The sequence below is a fragment of the Micromys minutus genome (assembly GCF_963924665.1).
Source record: "Micromys minutus genome assembly, chromosome: 7".
In the NCBI taxonomy this organism is placed as follows: Eukaryota; Metazoa; Chordata; class Mammalia; order Rodentia; family Muridae; genus Micromys; species Micromys minutus.
This window is the reverse complement of record NC_137976.1, coordinates 73978825-73992497: the sequence shown is the minus strand read 5'-3', so window position 1 is coordinate 73992497 and position 13673 is coordinate 73978825. Positions and strand designations below refer to the sequence as shown.

The 13673-nt window shown below is 58.5% G+C and overlaps 2 protein-coding genes across 2 annotated transcripts; both read left to right on the top strand.

Annotated features, from left to right (window-relative positions):
- Nucleotides 1-964: 964 nt before the first annotated feature.
- SEPTIN5 (septin 5) lies at nt 965-8385 on the top strand. Its single transcript, XM_080919446.1, has 11 exons — nt 965-986; nt 4987-5083; nt 5180-5266; nt 5497-5620; nt 5701-5835; nt 5925-6042; nt 6126-6227; nt 6759-6855; nt 6939-7074; nt 7187-7289; nt 7395-8385. The coding sequence occupies exons 2-11, from the start codon at nt 5074-5076 to the stop codon at nt 7449-7451; spliced, it is 969 nt and encodes a 322-aa protein (XP_080775572.1). The 5' UTR covers nt 965-986; nt 4987-5073; the 3' UTR covers nt 7452-8385.
- A 166-nt stretch (nt 8386-8551) lies between these two features.
- On the top strand, nt 8552-9469 carry GP1BB (glycoprotein Ib platelet subunit beta; the record flags this gene model as incomplete). The annotated part of the gene is made up of 2 exons (XM_080918948.1): nt 8552-8621; nt 8859-9469. The coding sequence occupies exons 1-2, from the start codon at nt 8612-8614 to the stop codon at nt 9467-9469; spliced, it is 621 nt and encodes a 206-aa protein (XP_080775074.1). The 5' UTR covers nt 8552-8611.
- Between the last annotated feature and the right edge of the window lie 4204 nt (nt 9470-13673).

Below are 13673 nucleotides of genomic sequence, written 5' to 3'. Positions count from 1 at the left end.
CCCTTCAAGCCCTCTCCAGGAAGGTAGCTGGGGAGAGCACATATCACAGAAAACCAGGACCAGAGCTAGAGCAAGGAGGACTAGGGTGGCCTTTGGATTGTGCCAGTCAGGTCACATGCCTTCAAGGTCTCCCATCTTGAAGTCCAGAAAAAGAAGTTATGCAACCATACACTGCCATGTGCTTTATATCTTGCCTAGGTGTGTGTGCCCAGTGTAGAGTGCCCAGCACCCAGCAGACTGCAGGAAAGCTCAGGTTCTGAACTTCTGCCCACCAAGTACCAAGAGCAGGGCTCCAGGCCTGCCCCTTCCAAACGTATCTTGACGGGGTGAAGAGGGGTCCGTATATCCCTGGACTCACACACGAAGCACAGTCCTGGGACATGCTTTACAGAATAGCCACAATGATGGAAGGTCAGAGGCCCAGGAACCAACCGGCTTCCAGCGACAGCCAAGGGAGAACCCAGTCTAGGTCAGGGATAGATGACAGGAAGGGGAGGGGGCGTTCCGGACGAGGCCGTGGGAATAGCCCTGCTGCACTCGCGCAGCTGGGAGAACCAAAGGCCTGGGGGGGACCACAGCGGGACGCCTTAGTCCCCGCCCCCACCGGCCTCTCCGGGTCGCGCGTGGGCGCGGCGGGCGCCGATTGGCTGGCGGGCGCGAGGGAGGGGCGGGTGGTGGCGGCGCGGAGGGGCGGGTCACCCCGCAGCCGGCCTCGGCCTCCACCGCTGGTCGCCGCGCCCCGCCCGCGCGCCCGCCGCCACACGTCCCCCGCCGGCGGCCACCATGAGCACAGGACTGCGGTACAAGAGCAAGCTGGCGACCCCAGGTGAGCCCAGCGCCTGTCCGCGTGCCCGCGCGCGCCTTTGTCCCCCGCCGCCCGCCCGCCTCTCACCGTCTGTCTCCGTCTCTCCCCTGCCCGCCGGCCCGGACCTTCCCGGACTCTCCCGGACCCGGACCACGACCCGGACCACGCAGAGGACAAACAGGTACCGGCGCTGCGCCGCTCGGCCGATAGTGAGACCATGGCTGTCACCCATTGTGGCACCGATGCTGGTGGCGCCCAGGCGTGACCCCGCCCCCGCCGGGCCGTCACCCAGCCCTTTGGCGTTAATCGATTGTCTGTAGGAGCAGCACTGCCGCTATGGAGGGGAAGAGTAGGCACCGTGCTTGTTTCCCTGACCTGTATAGCAGGGGCCTAGGCACCTCCCCAGAAAGGGAGGCTGGGATGAGGGCCTCTCCTCTAGTCCAGGGCCAGCATCCCCTTCTTAACCTGACGGAAGGCCTCGTGTCCTGGGTCCTGGGTGAGGCTGTAGTTATGACAGGCCAGGAACGGGAGTGGGGGGTGGGGAGGGGTCCACCAGTCTCCTGAGCAATACTCTAGGGGCCTATCTGCTTACTCTGCTTCATGCCCATGCACCTTTGTGTCTCTCTCCTGCACCTAAATTTATGCTCACTAGTCTTTGGCAAGCCTCTTCCAAGATCTGGAACTTCCAAGGCTCCCCATCTGAGTCATCCTAGTGCCCAGCACTAGCCCTCCAAACCTTGGGTACAGCTAGGCTTGTGGCTTTCCAGAGGGAGTGTCAGACTACAGTGAAGCTGGTCTGGGTAACCTGTGAAAATCCAAAGGAGCTGAGGTTGTGAAAGCAGAGTGCTGTGGAAGTGGGTGGCCAAAGGGGATGTCCTCTGTGGCTTGAGCTAGGCCTTGTTTGACACCCGAAGGCTTTGGTAAGCCTCTCTGGGGATGGACATTCACACCTAGCATTGGACCCCAGAGTACCAGACCACCATCATACATCAGGCAGAGCAAAAGCAGCTGGCAGATGGGGTGAGCTGGAGAGTCACAGTCTCCAGGCAGGGACATGCCCCGCCCAAGACGGATGAGGCTCACTGGGAGGGGCTCCCCCAGGAGCCTTCCTAGAGAACTGCCTCCCCATTCTCAGTAAACCAGACAAAGCCGATGGGGACTCACGCTGTCTGGCTATTGTGTGTGGGGGAGGGGGACAGAGGCTAGGAAGGCAGTGACCTAGGCTTCTCCTGGGCCTCGGGAAGGTCTTCTGAGTCACCTGGCTTGGGTACTCGCAGCTTAGCACCATTCCTGTTCTCCGGTCTGTTGCTGCTAGAATAGAGACCCCTCCCCTTCCTGATGAAGTCTGAGCCCTTCAGGCCTGTATCTGCCCATCCTCTGTCAGTTAGGAGCCAGCCTTACACCACCCCTTATCCCAGGCCTGAAGGAAGAGAGGGAGCCCCAGAAGAGAGCCAGAGCTCTGGTGTCTGAGCTGGGACCCCGTGGGTCTGGGGAACCAGCACACAGTACCTTGGGTCCCAATATGGCTGTACAGAGCTGGGCTTAACCAGGCTTCTTTCTGATTCTAAGTGGGGGAGGGGGTTAGAGCAGCAGTCTGTGTAGGAGGAGGTGTCTGTCTATCTGCCCTTTGCACCCACACCTCTTCTTGGGCAGTGCTGAGGACTTTGCTGCTTCAGAGACCAGTGATAATTCTAAGGATGCGATGCCTCAGCAGCCTCATTCTCATGAAGAGGTGGGGATAGCTGTGTGGCTTCATATCCCTGAGGATTGTTTGTTGAGCCTCCGGAACTAGAAAAAGAAGGTGCAAGGCCCCTCCCTTAGGGAATACACAGTGTATACACCAAGTGTATACTTGGGTGATACTCAAACAGGCTGTTTGATTAAGCATGCACCTTCCCAATGAACAAGTTGAAAGGCAGTCTAAGACTTACTAGGTCTGTCCAGCATCAGGGTATGGCCCAGCCAAGGCCATCCGTGTGGTCTTCCAGAGATGCTCTACCTAGGCTGGAGATACCAACCTGTCCAGGTGGAAGCTGGGCTGACAGCTGTGTTTAAAGTGGTTGGAGCAGGGGTGGGTTGCAACTCAGTCTAAAGGCTTCCTGTAGGTCAGGCAGGAACCAGTAACCACTTTCTGGAAGCCAGAACTGGGAGGTTTTCTTCTCAACCCTGAGATGAATGGCTTTCCTGTTGTAGCTGTGGGCTCAGGCTCCTCCCCAGGTGCTAGTCGCCCTGAGGGGGGCCCCATAGCAAGACCCAGGGTGGAGGCACCTCCAAGAAGCCAAGAAGGTGAAGCTTCATGGAGGAGGAATGGTACCTTCATGGGGGAGGGTGGTCTCGTCCTTTGCCCACTCTGGCTAGTCTAGTTTGTTGCGCCCTGGGGCTGGAGCTCCGATTCTGGTGGGGTTGGAAATGAGGAGTCAGGAAAAGTTTGGTGGCTCGGGGCCAATGGCTTCCCAATCCATCAGGACCCTGTGGTTCCTGGAACATGTGGTACCTAAAGTGATGGCATGTTGTGGGCAGGAGCTTGGCCTAGCTGTGGGCTGGCCAGAGCTTCCAAGCGCTGAAGAAAGCCGGCCATCTGAACTCTGACCACTGCATCCCAGTCTACCCGCCTGCCTCTGCCTCTCAAGTGCTGAGATTCCCCTCGCCCGTGACAGGGCTTTAGTGCATTCGGTTCTCAGCGCTTATGAAGATGCCACGCGGGAAAGAATGGTCCCCCAATCATTGGCACGTGCACAAGCGCAGGGCTGGGGAGGAAAGAGTGAGCCCAAGGAGCGGGGAGGAGCGGGTCTGTGGGCAGTTTGATCCCTGAGGCACGGTTCGAGGTTTTCGGGCGAAGTGCGAGGACAGCAAGGTGTTGGCCGGGGCCGCTTCCCCCGCCGTTGCGTGAGTCCGGCGTTCCTCGGCGCCCTCTGGCGGGCGGCAGCGGCGCGGCGTCCCGGAGGCAGTTCCGCGACCGCAGACACCTCGCCGCCCGCCTACGGACGGTCGGGACGCGGCCTCGGGTGCCACGGCTGCGCTCCGGCTCCACGCGGCGTCCCCGCCCGCGCGCCTCTGCCCGGCCCTGCCCATCGCAGCCGTTTCCTCGAGGCTCCGCCTGCGGCCCAATTTCCAGGCGACCGTTTCCCGGCGACGGCGGGCGGGGCGGTCCCCTCCGCCGATGCCGTGGGCCCGCGAAGCCCCGCCTCGGGCTCGCACTGGAGCCGCTGCTGAGCCTCGAGCGGCCACAGCTCGCGGTCCCCGCGCAAAGGCAAGGGAATGGCTCGCACGACTTCTGAGGTCAGCGGCCTACCAGATGGGCGACGTTCCCTCTCGGGGCCTCAGTTCTCGCGTCTTCAAAACCTGAGACAGAAGAGGGCTTAAGAGCAAATTTACCCAGCGCGAGTCGCTCCAGATCCCTGGCCCCGACTGGCCCGACCCTGGTGTAGGGTCGGAACGAGGCCGTCAGGGCCCACGGGGTCGCCGCGATGGATTCACTGGCAGCACCCCAGGACCGCCTGGTGGAGCAGCTGCTGTCGCCGCGCACCCAGGCCCAGAGGCGGCTCAAGGTGTGTGTGTCTGTGTGTGTGTGTGTAAAGGATAGAATCTGGGTCATATGATCAGTCTTGCTTGGTCAAGACCCTCCGGCAACTACAGAAGGTGGCAGGGGCTCTTGGGGCAGATGTCCACTAGGAATAGGTGCCAGCAACGCAGACCCTTTGGCGGGGGAGGCTCGGTACCGCAGTCTATAAATAGCACTCGCTTCGATGCTGCTTTAGGAACCACCACCCCCAAGCTTGGATCTGGGCCAGACGAGCCACCCACCCCTGGATATGCCAGGGATGAGTTTGTGCTGAGGTCTGGCTATTTCCATCTATAGAGGTCCGTGAATGTGTCTGAAGGGTCTCAGTGGGTTCCACCACCCACCTCAGGAGATGCCCCTAGGGGGTTAACTTTCCTCATTCTCCACCCTAGTCTTGGGTTTCTGCTGAGGCTGGGATGGGGTGCCTTCGCCTGCCTGCCACCCCCTCACCTACCTTCCTCCTTCCAGCCTCTGCCCTACAGCCTTACCCCATTTTTGTTGATGAAATGCCCCTTGCTAGGGGCTGCGCTTTCTGCTCATCTGAGCACCATAAGAGATAAGGCTTCCACTGAAGATCTAGGATATGCCACTGACCTGCCCCAACCACCCCTGCCCTCAGGACATCGACAAGCAGTACGTTGGCTTCGCCACGCTGCCCAACCAGGTGCACCGAAAGTCAGTCAAGAAGGGTTTCGACTTCACACTCATGGTGGCTGGTGAGTGGCCAACTTGTACGTGGAGCCCATGAGGCCGTGGGTCAGACTGTCTCAGACCCAGTCTAATCCAGCTCGTTTCACTGTTCCTGTGGCCAGGTGAGTCCGGCCTGGGGAAGTCTACCCTTGTCCATAGTCTCTTTCTGACTGACCTGTATAAGGACCGGAAACTGCTGAGTGCGGAGGGTGAGTGACCTTCAAGCAGCCCTCACCAATACGCCCACCCTGCCCTGAGAAACCTCAGAGAGCACCTTACAGGCTGCCTGGGGCAAGGGTGGGTGGTGAGGAGTGGCCGGAATAAACAGCCAGACAGAGCCTGAGGCCAAGGCACCGGGGTGGGTAAGGACAGGACCCCTTACCGCCCAGCAAACCAAGGTGGAGATGGCCGGCAAACACTCCCTCTCCTGTCTCTGCAGAACGCATCAACCAGACAGTGGAGATCCTAAAACACACCGTTGACATTGAGGAGAAGGGAGTCAAGTTGAAGCTCACCATTGTGGACACGCCCGGGTTTGGGGACGCCGTGAACAACTCTGAATGGTGAGGAACAAGTTCCCAGCCCCCAACTGCCAAGACCTAGCAGGCAGCTCCTAGAGCGAGCCTCCTCCCTCTGCTTCCAGTTGGAAGCCCATCACTGACTACGTGGACCAGCAGTTTGAGCAGTATTTCCGTGATGAAAGCGGCCTCAACCGCAAGAACATCCAGGACAACCGCGTGCACTGCTGCCTGTATTTCATCTCCCCCTTCGGACACGGGTGTGTGGCCATCCTGGTGCCGGGACTCAGGGTGGATGTTCCTGTCACCCCTCCCCCAACAATGCCTACCCCACCCCCTCTCTCTGCAGACTGCGGCCAGTGGACGTAGGCTTCATGAAGGCGCTACATGAGAAGGTGAACATTGTGCCACTCATCGCCAAAGCTGACTGCCTGGTCCCCAGTGAGATCCGGAAGCTGAAGGACAGAGTAAGTCTTCCACAGCCTAGGGGGTCTGGCCAAAACCTCCAGGGGAGCTGGCCAGTGCCAAGTCAAGCTCTCTCCTGCTGCAGATCCGGGAGGAGATCGACAAGTTTGGGATCCACGTGTACCAGTTTCCAGAATGTGACTCAGATGAAGATGAAGACTTCAAGCAGCAGGACCGGGAACTGAAGGTGAGCATGTAACCAGGAGGGGTGGGGGCAAGGAGGTAGCTGGGGCAGAGCACTGGAGGCCACACAGACACTGGGGGAGGGTTGAGCGCCCAGGTGCCACATGGTGAGAGCAGGAATCACTTGTTCACCTAGAAGAGGGACTGTGCCCCGATCTCCTGGGCTACAGGATAAGGAAGTCACTGTGTCCCTGTCTGGTCTGTGGTGCATCATTTGACCCTCCCCTGGTCCTACAGCACTTATTAGTACCATTCTGACCTGCTTTCCGAGAATCAGCCTGGTGGCCCTGAGATAGATTTGGAGTTCCAGAGGATGGTGGCTTTGAATACCCCAGAGGCCAGAGAAGTTATGACAGAGAGCTAGGCTAGGAACTAAAGCAGATGGGCAGGGTCATCTACCAGTGAGCTCTGACCGGTGGAGGAAACTCCGGGAAGCATCCAGTGCCAGAGAAGTGCGTGGGAGGGGTGGCGCCAGTGCTGGAATGGCCTCTGAGCTGCTTTTACAGACTAGGCTGGGCTGGGTCCTCTTCCCCAGGAAAGTGCGCCCTTCGCCGTTATTGGCAGCAACACTGTGGTGGAGGCCAAGGGGCAGCGGGTCCGGGGGCGACTGTACCCCTGGGGGATCGTCGAAGGTGAGATGAGGCAGGAGGCATCGGGTGAGGGCTGGGAGGCTCCTCTAGACCGACACCTACTCATTGTTGGCTTCTGCCCACAGTGGAGAATCAGGCGCACTGCGATTTTGTGAAGCTCCGCAACATGCTCATCCGCACTCACATGCACGACCTCAAAGATGTGACGTGTGACGTGCACTACGAGAACTATCGCGCCCACTGCATCCAGCAGATGACCAGGTGGGCCATCCCCACTGGAGCTGACCCCACAGAAGGCCTCCCTGTCCTGAACTTAGGCATCCCCGCCCTCCTAACCCGAACCTCCCAACAAGCACAGCTCTCTCCCTCACAGCAAGCTCACACAGGACAGCCGTATGGACAGCCCCATCCCTATACTGCCACTGCCCACACCAGACGCAGAGACGGAGAAGCTCATCAGGATGAAGGATGAAGAGGTGGGTGGATATCAGGAGTAGGGCCAACATTGGGGGGAGGGGGAGCAGAGGGCAGGGCTAGGCCTCCGGTGTTTTCTCACTGACTTGGGTCACCCCCACCCCCAGCTGAGGCGCATGCAGGAGATGTTGCAGAAGATGAAGCAGCAGATGCAAGACCAGTGACACCCGCCCCAGCTCCACGGTGACACCCGCCCCAGCTCCACGTTGCCAAGGATAGCCAGCCGGCCATTTTCAGGCTGGCCTCTCCTACCCCTGGATCCCAGACTGTCCTGGATTCCACCCTGGGCTTATCTGGATCTCAGAAGGCCTGGACCTAACCCTAATCCAAAGTGGCTTTGACCAGACTCTTCAGACCTGGAGCCACAGAGCCGCAGCCCCCAGATGACCCTAATTTATTCTCAGCATCCACCCTTCCAGAGTGCTCTGAATCACAGCACCTCCTGAACCTCCTGCCCCCCGTCCCACCCCGCACCTCCCCTCCCGTCTGAAGGGAATAAGTTGTGCACAACCTCCAAAATCCCCCTTCCTAGAAGATCACTGCCCCCAGCGGGCGAATAAACCAGGGTAGAGGAGGGCCGTGGATGCAGGATCTCGGGCCTATTACCCAAACTAGTGCCGCAGAGTGGAGTTGGGAGCACCCCCCACCTCGGTTCCAATGGCTACAAAGCATACACTAATGTTCTACTGAGCGTGGAAACAGGCTGCTTCCTCCCTTTCTCCCTAATTATGCTCTGTTCAGGATCAGAGCCGGCGGCGGCGGGGTTTGGAGGCCGAGACCTTTAGGAAGACCCCAGACCTAGAGGCTTCTGGAAGGAAGGCAGAGCTGCGATGTGTTACACCAGTCGCGCCCCTTCCTGGGTCTACCTGAAGAACTCCAGGGGCTGCAGGAACGGGAGTCCCCTATGCCTAGATTACTTTCGTCCACCCATAGGTCAAGGTCTTTTCTTCCCAGGTAGCTCTGTTCCGCAGGGATTCCAACCCTTGGCCTCTTCCATCTCTCCACCTGCATGATTTCTACCCCACACACCCCATGCTCCATTTTGTTCTGTTGTGAATGCCGCGTCCTGTCCTGGTGACAGGAGAACAAAGTTGGTGAACCGAGTGTCCGAGTGTTCCATGAGCCACAGGGAGCGGGCGGGGGCGGAAGCCCGGTTTGCCTGCGGGCCCAGGCGATAGTACCCTATCTGCCTCCGCAATGCCCTTGTGCGCCGGCTTGGAGTTATTTCTGGCCAGGCGGCAGAACTGTGGTCTGTTGCTGTAGACTCAGGCAGGCTCTCGGGCCAACACCACTCCCGAACGAAGTAGGCCGCCATCCTCTCACCATGGGCTTCCGTGAGTTCTAGGGCTGGGTCTGAAGCTTTCTGGGAAGAGCCACTTTAGCAGGTGTTCTGGTTTGGGCAGCAATAGGCAAAAGCTTGGATCAGAGGTGGAAGGAAACTCCAGCCAGCGTTTAGGGTGGCCGGGGTGGAGGGACTTGCGGACTCGTGGGGGCCTGGCCTTAGGAGCTGGCGGGAGCAGCGCCAGCGTTCCCAGTGATGTTCCCGGCTCATCCCAGCGCTTCTCTTCCAGGGCCGCGCGGGGCGCTGAGCCTGCTGCTTCTGTTGCTTGCGCCGCCCATCCGCCCAGCCTCTGGCTGTCCCGCGCCATGCAGCTGCGCAGGGACGCTCGTGGACTGTGGGCGCCGCGGGCTGACCTGGGCCTCGCTGCCAGCTGCCTTCCCTCCCGACACCACCGAATTGGTGCTGACCGGCAACAACCTGACGGCGCTGCCGCCCGGGCTTCTGGACGCGCTGCCTGCGCTGCGCGCAGCGCACCTAGGCGCCAACCCCTGGCGCTGCGACTGTAACTTACTGCCGCTGCGCGCCTGGCTGGCCGGCCGCCCGGAGCGCGCGCCTTACCGCGACCTGCGCTGTGTCGCGCCCCCGGCGCTGCGCGGCCGCTTGCTGCCCTACGTGGCGGAGGATGAGCTGCGGGCCGCGTGCGCGCCCGGCCTACTCTGCTGGGGAACTCTGGTGGCGCAGCTAGTGATGCTGGTCCTCGGGCTGCTACACGCGCTGCTGCTGGCAATCCTACTGGGTCGCCTGCGGAGGCTGCGCGCGCGTGCGCGCGCACGCTCCATCCGCGAGTTCTCGCTCACAGCCCCGCTGGTAGCCGAGTCCGCCGGAGGCGGTGCGTCCTAAGAAAGGACAGGCGCGGAGCAACAACAACCTGTAAACTTTACAGGTCCCTGCTGGAGGGCCCTCGCCTTCGCCTGGATTGGCCTTGGCCTCTACTCTTGCCCAACCTCCCAGACCCAAGCTCTGCAAACCTGAGTCCACATGGGGCCAAACTGCTGCCAGTACTACCAGGGTGAGACAACCTGAGTCTTCAGAGCCTGGAGTGGTGGAGCGGCCCTGTCTCCTGCCAGACTTCGCGCTGAATAAACCTTTCTCCTCCTCAACTGGTGGTTTCTGTACCACCTGACTTTGCCACATTCTAGAAAGGGCCTGAGGGGATGTTGTTTTAAAAGGACATAATCGCTTCTTCACACACTGCCAAACTGACCTAGGGCAAACAGGAGTCAATGGATAAAACTCCCTGAACCCAGCTGTCTCCGAGGTCATTCCGCAGTGTGAATGCGGTGAATTGAGAGGTCCCTCTGGCAATGAAGAAGCTTGAAAACAGCACAGGCAAGGCAGCTTGGTCCTCAGAGGGGTGGCTTGTGTGGACAACCAGGGCCATGAGAACCTTTCAAGGACAGCTCAGGAGTTGAGGTGACCCTGCCGTGTGGACAGCTATTAGAGCACATAGAGACAGATGGTTGGGGTGATTCAAAAACAGGTGACTGTAGTCTGTGGTCCATGGGCTATTTCAGTGGGGAGTTGAGCTCTGAAGGGCAGGTAAAGCCAAGTGACAGAGACATGATCTAAGGGCCTGCAGGCATGAGTTAACCAAAGTCTCTGAAATGTGCTGTGGAGTGAGTCAGGCCTCCTCCCACAACCCTGAACCCTCCAAGTATCCTCAGATCCTCCTATCCCATCTCACCAACTGACAGCCTCAGGCTTCCTGACAATTCTCCCCACAGAACAGTCACCACGCATTACCCCAGTCTCTGCCTCCTTTTTTTTTTTTTTTTAAGATTTATTTATTACATATAAATACACTGTAGCTGTTTTCAGACAGACCAGAAGAGGGCATCAGATCTCATTACAGATGGTTGTGAGCCACCATGTGCTTGCTGGGATTTGAACACAGAACCTCTGGAAGAGCAGTCAGTGCTCTAACCACTGAGCCATCTCTCCAGCCCCCACCCCCAGTTTCTGCCTCCTTGACTACACAGCTGCAGCACACCTGCCCAGCCCTTTCCATATGCTGCTTTTGTTCTGGTCCATAATTCTCCAGCAAGTTCCCTTCCTCACTGCTCCAGACAAAGCTCTTCCCAGCTCCTATTGTCTGCCCTACTACGGAGCTGAAAAACTAGGCACTGTTTCCTCCCTAGGTACCCACAGGAGTAGGTGGCACCTTCCCCAGTACTGGAACCAGCTTAGGTACCAGGCTCAGAGCTCCTCCGTACCTGATGTCAGTCCCACCTGAGTGTATCCATAGATACTGGAAGCTTTTGTTCCTGACCATCCTGATGGTCCTGATGAACAACCTTGGGTCTGGGCACAGGAAAGCACTAGGCCTCCTCTGACCACCACTGACCAGGTCGGGGAGGCTGTAGCTGACATGGCCTTTGTCTTGGCCTTTGTGAGACAAGACAGATGACCCTCCAGTAGGCTGATGCTATCTAGAGGCTGCCAGTCAGACGTGAGGCATAAGCCACCTCCTCCTTTGTGGGCAGGTGCGGGGCATCCGGCCCATTGTAGGCTGCAGCCAACTCTGTACTTGTCCATCCGGCCTTATCAATGCATCAGAGACTGTGCTCCTCTTTGTTCACCCTCCCCAGGGGTGGCCTGTCTCCCCCAGAACCCCTGGTTGAAGTACACAGATAACGACTTAAAATCAGTTGAACACAGTGTGGGGGTTGGGGGGAATCTCCTCTGGTGTCAAGAAGCTCTTATGCCTCCCCATGCTCCTTCCCCTCTGTGGCTATGATGGGTGGAGCCGATGAGACAGGCTCCCTGAGGTCTTCCTTCTTCTCGCTGATGCCCTTTAGGGGAAGTCCCGGGCCTAGTAGGAGCACTGCTCATAGGTAAAAGCTCCAGGGTCAGTGTCTTTCTGAGAGTCTGGGTTTGGGAATCCGAAAGGACACAGGGTCACTGTCTTTCAGTCCTTGTCTCTGCTAGAAAGAAACAAGGCTGGCATTACGGTGTGTTCAGATAGAAGGGTGGACTTCTTGCTTGCTGGTTAATGGAGCAGCTGTACCCAAAGTTTCTCCAGGAGACCTCTCTGGACAGACTGGCTGGTGCCAAGACTGGCCTGGCCTTAGTGGCTGGCTCTCCTAGTGGCTTGGGGATTTCTCCAGTTCAAACTCCTGACCCTAAGCTGACCCTCCACGTGCTTAGCCTGGGGTCTCACTCAGCCTCCAACAAATGTAGGGAAGTGGATGGTCCCAGCTCAGTGCTCCTGAATGCACACTCCTCCTCCTCCTCAACCCCGCCTCCCCCATTGTTATCCACTCCAGAGACAGCACACCTGTCCCGGAGTCTCCTCCCCAGCCACCAACTGGTCCTCTCTGTGGTCTGGGGCTCCTCCTAGATGAGTGTAAGTCACAGGTCCCCTCTTAAAGACCTATTCAATATAGCTACACGGACACGGCCCTGGGCTGACTGGTTCTCAGTTACTTCTTCTGAAGCTCAGAAGTCAGAGGTGACTTCACTACACTTCCCTTGGGCTCCCAAGACTTCAGTTTCAAAGGGAGGTCCTACTCTCTGCACCCACCACACCTGTGCCAGCCACAGTGGGTCTGCCCTGGCTCATGTGCCCTTCATCCTTATACAAGACCTCATTCAAACTAAGAGATTTCCTGCCTCCGCTCATCTGAAACGGGCACAGAGGTACATTTAGAGAGGTCAAGCCACATGTGCACTGCCATCCAGCCAAAGTAGCTGAATAGATGGAGTTCCAGTTAAGCTACACAAGGCCACCAGCCTAGGCATAGACAGAATGGTGACCTCCCGCAGAGAGCCTCTATCTCATTGTGAAATAGACACGTGCTGCGGGAGGTGGGGGCTTTGACCCCCCCCCCTTAACTGCCTATTGCCAAGCCCTGTATTCCCCTCAAGCACCATGACCCCCAACTGGCACCAGAGGGAGCTAGCGATCTGTAAAAAACGCGGAGCTCGGCCCGCAGCGGGCAGCCAAGGACGCCTGGCAGTTCACTGAGAGAGCGCGACCGTCTTGACTGCACAGACTGCACCGAGGGGGCTTGGCAGGTCATTCCCTCCGGGGATGGAGAGGAGGGCACTGCGAGGTCGCTGACAGACGCGAAGAAGAGTACAGTCCCCCTTCCTCCTATCCTTTGGCGCACTGACAACCAGTCAACCGCAAAGATAAGGGACCTCTTCCGCCTGGCCCTGGCGGGAAGGACTTAGGCCAATCCAGGTGCGCCCCCCCTACACACCCCATGTTTGCTCCGTAAACATTCATTGACCCCCAATGTGTGCATTGTGAGGGGGCGGGGCTGACGACAACCGATGCTGGACTCCCATCATTTCTATGAGAAAAAGAGGCTCCAACATCTCTAGGCCACCCTGGTGACCAGGGTAGCACTGGGGTTCTCCACGAGTCTTCTATAGCCTGAAGAAACCTCAAAACTGGACTGACCTGATTGAGGCCACTGCAAGGAGGACGCCCTGGGAAAGTGTGGGGGCCTCCAGACATAGGAGGGGGAGGCCCGCACCCGCTGCCCAGACAGAGCAACAACATTGGGGTGGGTGGCCCGTAGCTCACTGCAGCGTCTGCGCCCACCCCTAGCGTTTCCGATGGAAGACAGGCGGCAAATGATAAATCACCAGCTCCCACTCCCACCCACCCAGGGCTAACTTGTGGACAAGAAGAACTGCGTGTCACAGAGACAACTGGAACAGAGACAGGAGACAGGCTAGAGCCAGAGGCCTTCTGACACCAGTCAGTTCTTTACTGGGGTGTCTGAGTTCCCCAGGTACCCTTCCATAAAACCCATCTGGAAACCAGCTGAGAACCGTCCCCAGCACACTGACCCTGACTTGAGGTGTGTGCAATGCTCCTCCACCCCACCCCCAGGACCATAAATCAGCAGGGGGCACTTGGAGTAGTGCCCCCAGTAGAGTGAGGGTCTTCAGGGGTCACTGATCCTAGTGACTAGGCCTGGCCTTGGCTGTGTCTCTCCCTTCTTAAACAGCTCTTGTGGGACCTCCCAGCCCCCAACCCTTTCTGGACTATAATCTGGCCTGGAGTCCTCTATACCGTGTGGTCTCTGTA